The 9,271-nt window shown below is 44.3% G+C and overlaps 1 protein-coding gene across 1 annotated transcript in view; it reads right to left on the bottom strand.

Annotated features, from left to right (window-relative positions):
- Positions 1–2,279: 2,279 nt before the first annotated feature.
- Positions 2,280–9,271, bottom strand: part of LOC132882157 (B-cell receptor CD22-like) — a 173,218-nt gene continuing 166,226 nt past the window's right edge. Inside the window, exons 16-17 of the mRNA XM_060915426.1 lie at positions 3,792–3,847; positions 2,280–3,356 (exon numbers count right to left, since the gene is read on the bottom strand). Coding sequence (XP_060771409.1) covers positions 3,354–3,356; positions 3,792–3,847 — 59 coding nt within the window. The 3' untranslated portion in view covers positions 2,280–3,353. The remainder of the gene's footprint in view (positions 3,357–3,791; positions 3,848–9,271) is intronic.

The raw sequence follows: 9,271 nt of genomic DNA, 5'->3' as shown, positions 1-9,271 counted from the left end.
GTCATAAGTTTACATGGACACCAAACATCATAAAGAAATCCAGCCAGCAAAAACTTTTTGAATTTTGAATCTTGAATCATGTTTTTTAGATATCTACATCTCCAAGACAACACTGACCCTGCAGTGGACAAATCGGACAGGCTATGGAAACTGCGGTGCTTCTTGGACCTCCTCCTGAACCAATACCAGGCCCTTTATGAAGTTAATGGTATCGTGACCGTGGACGAGTCCATGGTCAAGTACAAAGGGCAGCTGGCGTTCTGGCAGTACCTCCCCATGAAGCCAGTAAAATGGGGAGTGAAGGTATGGGTGATGGCTGAAAGTACAACTGGCTACGTCACCAGCTTTCATGTGTATACTGGGGCCACAGAGGGCAAGGCGGAGATCAACCTGGCGCACCGCATCGTCACCAACCTGGCCAGCCCATACTACAGATCACACCTGTCTGTTTACATGGATAACTTTTACACAAGCGTGCCCTTGCTGGTTTACCTGAAGGCAAGGGGAATTCAGGCTTGTGGGACTGTGCGTGCAAACGGAAGGGGCCTACCGAAGACCAAGGAGCTCAGCAAGCAGGCTGGCATGGCCAGGCATCAGTATCAGGTGGCTCAACAGGATGAGCTGACCTTGTGCGTGTGGCAGGACACCAAGGCAGTGATGGTCCTGTCCAACCACCATGACCCCATGGCTTTGGGGTCAGTGAAAAGGAAGGTCGAGGATCAGCGTCAGGTGGAGGTCGAGGTGCCAGCCTGCCTTGCTGACTACCAGCAACATATGAAGGGTGTAGACCTGCTCGACCAGATGGTGGGGTACTACCAAATCGATCACAGGTCTTTGAAGTGGTGGAGGCTGTTTTTTTTTTTTTTTTGTCTGTGGCGTGCTACAATGCATTTGTGGCTGCCAGATCTGCTGGTGGAGATGAATGGAAGTACAGGAAGAGTGGCTACAAAGCCTGGTTGGAGGACTTAACAATGGAGCTGTGCATCCCAGTAACCAAGAGAAGTGCTCCCCACCAGCCTATCTGGAGCTTCAGCTGGGCATGATCTGGCCCAGATCAACAACAAGAGAAAGACCTGCAGGGACTGTGCCAAAAAGCACACTGGCACCAATGTGCGCCCGGGGTCTACACTGATGGGATGCAGGCAGTGCAATATTCCCCTGCACCGCGAGTGCTTCATGCACCACATTCTACGACAGTAGTGTGTGTGTGTAAGATGGGTGTGTGTGAGGTCAGTGTCAGTCTTTGGAAATTTGTTCCTCCGGTCGTTTCCCCTGGTCATTTCCTCCAGTTCCTCCTCAGGACTTTCACCACCTCTCCTCACTCCTTTCCCACCTTTCTCCCATGACAAAGTGCCTTGTTCCATGTTAGATGAATTAATCTATGTGTTGACATGTTTTTAGATCAACTGATCTGTGTTGATATTGTCGTTCTTTATATGAATGAATCATATAATACTTATTTTTACTCATCTGACTGAGATTTGTTTTTTTTTATAAAAATGTGTTAGTGTTAATGCTGAATGAGCATGATCCAATAAAAACAGAGAATTTTATCTTTTAAATGCAACTTATTTCATGTCTTTATGTGCTTCAGAGGCTGAGATATTGAATTTTTCATAGGCGTTTTCAATTAATTATTTTTATTTCAGAAAACCCTCAGGCAGATGGGGACCTTTTCTAAAAACTGGCTTAGGCATTTGCAGACATTTTTTTGCAGGCGTTTCAGGCGTCAATGGGTTAAATCAAGGCTGAATACTTTCTTCTTTGCTGCTGTCTTTTATTAAATCAAATTTGAGACTTTTAATTTGACTTCTTTCAGCACGGACAGCACTACAAAATGGCATCTCCACTATACAGTGCCCTATATAGTTAGTAGCAAGCAATTTCGGACACAGGGATTGTCAAAAGGCGCGCACCCTCTTTCGAATGCTGACGTAATCAAGCCGGACGTTTTGTTTGTTTTGATAACAATCAGGAAAGTTTGAAAAAAGTAGGAAATTCAGTCCGATGACTCAATCCAGCTTCTGGTGGTCTGGTCTGCACTCTGACTGATGCGTGCACGCTCTGGCCAGCAGGAGAAGAGGTGCGAAATGATGCTGCTTGCCCTTTGCAGCAAGATGTACTCGTCGCTATGGTGTCAATATCAAAGCAGGAGGAGGAGGCGCAAACTGGCACGAACTGTCTATGGGTGTGTTGAGTTTCTTCACCTCTTGCCCTCAGCCAGAGCGATTACGCCATCTCGAGATCAGTCCCCCTGTGTCACCCAGAGCCGCTCTGGGGTGAGTCGCGAAAAAAGACAGGAACCCCATAAGTTCGCAATCTTTATTCACAAGTCCCCAACGAGGCAAGAAAATACAGGGGATTTTGTGTGTCTGTTATCTGTGTGGATGAAGTGACATCACTGCAGATGTGTGTGTGTGTGTGTGTGTGTGTGTGTGTGTGTATATATATATGGGGGGGGGTGAGTGAGTGAGTGACATCATTTTGATATCTGTGTCTATGCGTGTGTGTATGACATCATTGCATGCTTCAGAGACTGTAGGGAAACCTTGGTCTGAGCAGGTCACATCTTAATTACATCAGTGTTCTGATGGAATGTTCAGATGTGTGTGTGTGTGTGTGTGAGTGAAGGTGTGACATCACTGAAGACCTTGGCGCTGTGTGTGTAAATCTTGAATCAATCATAAACATAATGACACATTTCTGATCAATAAACAAAATGTTCTGATGATATATGACAGCAATGTGCAGACAGAATGGAATTTTTAAACAAAGATAATGTGTCTAGCTGAGACAGAAAGCCTCGGTCATTTTAAACAAAAATACTGAACAGAGGATCACAGACTAAATCCTTTACAATTAAGAATAAATCCTTACAATTTATCCTTACAAAGGAATAAATCTTTTACAGGGTGCGAAGCGACCTCCTTGCCCTTTGGGTCAATATCAAAACCCCCACCCCCCCAATTTTTTTTCTCATCGGATCTACACGATTCATGTAGGTCACCCATTTTGGTTTCAAAACGGCGAATTTCGCCGAAAGGTGAGGGATTTTCATGCATGTTAAACTCTTCAGACTGACTTGATCCATGGCCTGAACTTCTGTTATTTACACACATCTCCAGTAAGAGCCTGATGTTTTGGCTTCTGCAGGTTCATCAGAGCATGGTTGATATGAGCAAGTTCTCAAAATTGCTGGCAGGTTTGGCATTATCCAAGCTTAGACCATAACAATAGCAGTTTAAAGCTAACAGCTGAGCATTTTGGGAAGAAACAGAAGACAGACACAATTAACAGTTTTCCACTGATCTGTTTGATGACCGTCACTTCGTCAGCGTGCACAGACTCACAGCTCACTGCAGAGAGAGAAAGGGCTTGCATAAGTATTTTTAGAAATACATTTCTCCTGATATTGCCATCGATGGTGGTACAAACTACTAAACAGTTTGAAGCAATGACCACAGCAACAATTTAGGAAGTTATGAGGCTTGTTCGTAAGTTCATAGTGAACTATGATGTGACTGACCAAGCAGAATGAGATGATGGAAAGTTGCCTCGATAGCAACTAAACTAACACAGATGAACTCTTCCAGTCACCATAGATTCTGAGAGGCAGGTTTTTGTGGACATGGATATGAGGGTCAAGGAGAAACATGAACACAATATTTTTGTTGTCACCTCATAACTGCTTGTGGTCAAATTCTGCCCAATGAGCACCCACCTTTAAACATGTTTTTTACCTCATGGTGTTTGGATTGCCTTTTAGGCATTATAAATGTCATGAGTTTTACCTTCATGTTCTGCTGAAGCTCTGAGTATACAGTATCCTCAGCCAGACTGGCTGTCTCTAGTTGGGAACAAGAAACAAATCCTTGATTAATTTCCTGAATAAAACTCCAGCTCATCTAAACTGCTTAAGGGGGGAAAAAAAGAAGACAAGAAACACCTGACCCAAAAATAGAGATGACCTGAAGGCTGCTGTCAGAGCAACCATGGCTTCGGTAACACCTTAGCAGTGATCGCCTCCATGCCACACCACATTGATGCAGTAATTCATGGTAAAGGAGCCCCCACCAAGTATCGAATGTAGAAATGAACATACTTTTCAGAAGTTGGACATTTCTGTATTGTAAATCATTTTTGATTGATCTTAAGAAATATTCTAATAATTTGAGATACTGGATTTCTGATTTTCATGAGCTGCAAGCCATAATGGCTTTGGATTTAATGTATGTGAACACCAAGGATGCATATAGCTCATCACCCCTCCCCCCGCTGGGCTGTTCTGACCACAATCTGGTTCACTTGTCCCCTACATACATACCTATGGTGAATAAACAACCACCCACCAAGAGGTATGTAAGGAGCTGGTCTGAGGAGACCAGTATGGCACTGAGGGACTGCTTTGACACCACGGACTGGGATGTGTTGTGTGAACCTCACGGGGATGACATTGATAGCCTGACAACCTGCATCACGGATTACATTAATTTCTGTGTTAACACTATGCCAGTCAGGAAGTTACGGTGTTTTCCCAACAATAAACTTTGGGTGACCTCTGAACTAAAAGCCCTAATAAGGAGAAGAGGGTTTTTAAATCTGGCAACAAGGAGGAGAGTGCAGAGGGAGCTGAAGAGGGGGATAATGAGATGCAAAGACAGCTACAGGAGGAAGCTGGAGGAGCACCTCAAGGGGAGCAACACCGGAGAGGTATGGAGAGGCCTGAAAACCATCTCTCGCCACACAAAGGACAGTGGGAGGGGCCATGTATCTGGGGCCAGGACTGGGCAAATGAGTTGAATCTCTTTTTTTTTTTCAACAGATTTGACTGTGCCACCCCACCCTCCCCCACTCACCATAGTCCTGACCTGTCTGTGATATCACTTCACCCCCCCCCCATAATACCTCTGACACCAACAGCTCCCTCCTCACACCACATCACCCCCTCCGCTCCCTGCCAGACCAATCCACACACTCCACCTCCGACCTCACTCTACAGGAGTCACACCTCGGCTACACCCCTCGCCTCTCCATAACAGCTGATCAGGTGTTGAAGGAGCTGAGGAGGATCAAGACGAGGAAAGCTGCTGGCCCTGATGGTATCAGCTCCAGACTGCTTAAGGACTGTACAGATCAACTCTGTGGGATTCTTCTGTACATTTTCAACCTGAGCCTCAGTCTGGAGAAAGTTCCACTTCTGTGGAAAACATCATGTGTGGTTCCAGTTTCCAAGACTGTGCACCCCAGGGAGCTCAACCACTTTCGGCCAGTAGCTTTAACATCTCACCTAATGAAGATCATGGAGAGGATTGTTCTCTCCCACCTCCGACACCTGGTGAACAGCAAGATGGACCCCCTGCAGTTCGCATATCGACTGGGCATTGGTGTGGATGACGCTGTCATTTACCTGCTCCACCAGTCACTTTTGCACCTGGAGGGCACTGGGAGCACTGTGAGAATCATGTTCTTTGACTCCTCCAGTGCTTTCAACACAATCCAGCCATCACTGCTTAGGGCAGGGGTGTCCAAACTGATCCATAAAGGGCCGTGTGGCTGCAGGTTTTCATTCCAGCCATGCAGCAGCACACCTGACTTGGCTCATTCAATCAACTGAACTGTCTTCACACAGTCAAATACTTGCAGCCACACCCACCCTTGATTAAAGGGTGGGTGTGTCAGTTGATTGAATAAGCCAAATCAGGTGTTCTGCTGCATGGCTGGAATGAAATCCTGCAGCCACACGGCCCTTTACGGATCAGTTTGGACACCCCTGGCTTAGGGGGAAGCTGGAGGGAGCTGGTGTCGACTGCCACCTGGCTGCATGGATCATCGACTACCTCATTAACAGACCACAGTATGTGAGGCTCTGTGACTGTCTCTGATGTGGCAGTCTGCAGCACAGGGGCTCCCCACAGGGTACAGTGCTGTCTCCTTTCCTCTTTACACATCTGACTTCAGCTACAACATGGACAGCTGCCACCTCCAGAAGTTCTCAGCTGATACAGCCATCATTGGACGTGTGTCAGAGGGGGACAATCTGGAGTACAGAGAGGTCATCACCAACTTTGTCGCCTGGTGCGAACTGAACCACCTGTGCATCAACGCCAGCAAGACGAAGGAGGTGGTGATCGATTTCAGAAGGACTGCTCCTCAAATTGCACCAGTGAACATCCAGGGTTTGGACATTGAGATCGTGGAGGAGTACAAATACCTGGGTGTTCACCTCAACAACAAACTAGACTGGACTAACAACACAGATGTCCTGTACAAGAAGAGCCAAAGTAGTCTCCACCTGTTGAGAAGACTGAGGTTTTTTGGTGTGTGCAGGACACTGCTTAGGACTTTTTATGACTCTGTGGTAGCATCACTGATTTTCTATGCTGTGGTCTGCTGGGGCTGTGGAAGTTCAGAGAGGGACAGGAAGAGACTTAATAAACTGGTCAGAAGGGCTGGCTCAGTCTTGGACTGTCCTCTGGACTCCATTGAGGTGGTGGGTGAGAGGAGGATGTTAGCCAAGCCGACATCAATCATGGATAATCCCTCTTACCCCCTACATGAGGCTGTGGGGGCTTTAAGCAGCTCTTTTAGTAGTAGACTGCTACACCCACAGTGTAAGAAGGAAAGATACCGCAGGTCATTCATACCTGCTGCTGTCAGACTGTATAACACCCACAACTTGTAATGTAGCACCAATAACCTGTTTGTCGTTATATTTGCACTACTTCACCACTACTACCTCTGCCATCTCTCATCGATGCAATTATGAGCAATAATATAGGCCTTAAACTATTTTTATGCATACATATATATTACACACAGAGTCTACCTGTAATGTGCAATTTTTCTGAGCCTCTCAATAAGGCAATTTTTCTATACTTTTTCACGGTAGATAATGCAAATAGCCCTCTGTATTTAAAGGATATGGGACATGAAACATAAAAGCACGCTATATCAGTTTCTTTCCATTAAAAACATGAATTAATTGCATCAACAAATACAAAATCATCTATTAAATTCAGCAAAATCGTTATATTCGTGATGATTATATGGCATTTCTGCTCGACTTCTGATATGCATTTTTTGCAACCGGAAGAGCCGCTGTCACGTGATCATACGTCACAAAAACTTTCGGGCACAGCACAAGCGGGTAGATGAATGGAGAAGTGGATGACAAGAAAATTGTTTTTATAGTCTTTAAAGTACATTGGACATCATACATTGGACATCATGGTGTATTGTGCTGCTTATGGTTGCAATAATTCCAATGGGAAATGCCCTGGAGTAAGTTTTTTTGCATTCCCCAAGGACCCGAAGCTGAGGAAAGTGTGGGCTCACCTGCGCATGCGCAGTAGGCTTCGCGCATGCGCAGTAGGCTTGGTAGGACAACTTTACAGAACACCTGTTGAAAAAAACTTTGCACCGACTGTTTCCCACAAACTGTATTCAGACCATTTCACTGAGGATTCTTTCAACATTATTAATACTCAGGTACTGAGCGATATTAATTCATGACACAGGAAGCATAAGGATGAGAAAAAAAAAAAAAAAACAGTTCAAATCGGGAAGCCGCGCACACCTGCGCCAGGCTGCACAAATGCGCGCAGCTTCCCGACCCAAACCGCCTCTCTCTCATCCTTACACTTCATGCCTCATGCTCCATGAACCAACATCGGTATTTTTTAAAAAAAATCGGATCTGCGCGATTCAGCCGCGAAAAAGGCGGCATCCGCCGAAAGGCGCGCTGGATGCATCCCTGTTTGCATCCGTGACGGAGGCCAGGGGACAGGGCAGGAATATTTTTGTTGATATGAGTGATCCGGTGCGATTTCGCGACCCCCCTGTTGAAGACCTCTGCGCTAAGCGACTGAAAGCCGAGGTAAGGATTAGTATTATAATTTTGGGTGTATCAATTATTGATTATCATAATTCTGACTCGTTTCGCCATTTTGAATGTTTTCATCTCGGACTCTGGAAGCATTGTATCTCAATCAATCTCGAAAAATATCAGCAAAAAAAAAACTAGCTTGCAACGGACTTTAGCTAGATCTATGATGAACTTTCAATGTATGATACAAAAATAATACTTCTTTCAACAGATCATTAGCCTTTGAGCAGAATTGTTTTTAACTTACCAGGAAGTGTTATCCAGCCGACCGCTTTCAGTTTCATGAGGGCTGAATGAACTCTCTCTCTCTCAGAATCATCTGACCCATCAGAGTAAAGACAAGATCCATGTTCATGTGAATTTCCAGCTATCGGTTCGAATTGATAGGGTCTAACTTCACATCTCTGTGAAACATCGGGAATGTCACTGTCGATGGTGTCCATTTCGGCAACCTGTTTACATTAGATTCCCAAACGCTGGCTCCTTGGAAAGTTTTTGTGACGTCACGGGTCACGTGACCACCTAGCTCATTAACGAATCCTTGTTTTACGCTGATGTATAGAAAAACTTGAATAATGTGATGATTTTCACATTTTTGACGCCCTGCAGTGATTTAGATGGCGTTTCTTATGTCCTTTATACATAATTATGCCCAGGTAAAAATCCATGTCCCATATCCTTTCATCTTTCATTTGCCTAATTTTTATTTCAGTGTTATTTATCTGTATGACATTTTCTTGCTACTGTAACACATGAATTTCCCCGATGTGGGATGAATAAAGTGAAATCTAATCTAATAATCATCAAAATTAAAACAAAAAAAAGGCTTGAAATATTTCACTTTGTGTAATGAATATAGATATGAAAGTTTACCTTTTTGAATTCAATTATTAAAAAAAATGAACTTTTTCACAGTATTCTAATTGTTTGAGCTGCATTAGTATTATGTCAATAGTAAACCTAATATTGAATTATTTTATGATAACGGGCTGCCTAGCCAAGCCTTTTGGGTTAATCAATTCTCACTGCCTCTGTCAAAGTTGGTGTCATGTTCACGCACGTGCACTGTAACGGATGTCAGATTAAACTTGGGTTCCAATCCTCTCCTCAGCATCGACTGAAAATGCAGCAAAAAGTGCACTGTCTGCTGGTTTATTCTGTTACTTTTCAGTCCACCACATTCAGTCTGCCACTTAGTACTGTATCACTTTCAATATTAAAGTGCACATGAACACCAGACCACTCTTGTGAGATTGCTACCTTTGAAAATTCAACCCAGAGGTGGGTAAAACCGTGCCAGGTTGACACTGGTATGATTAAAAAAAAATAAATAAATAAAAAAAAAAAAAAAAAAAAAAACACAGGTACCTGTACAACTAATAAAAT

This window comes from Neoarius graeffei, chromosome 1 (assembly GCF_027579695.1).
Source record: "Neoarius graeffei isolate fNeoGra1 chromosome 1, fNeoGra1.pri, whole genome shotgun sequence".
NCBI lineage: Eukaryota > Metazoa > Chordata > Actinopteri > Siluriformes > Ariidae > Neoarius > Neoarius graeffei.
Note: the sequence above shows the minus strand (reverse complement) of the source record. Positions and strands in the feature narration are given on the sequence as shown.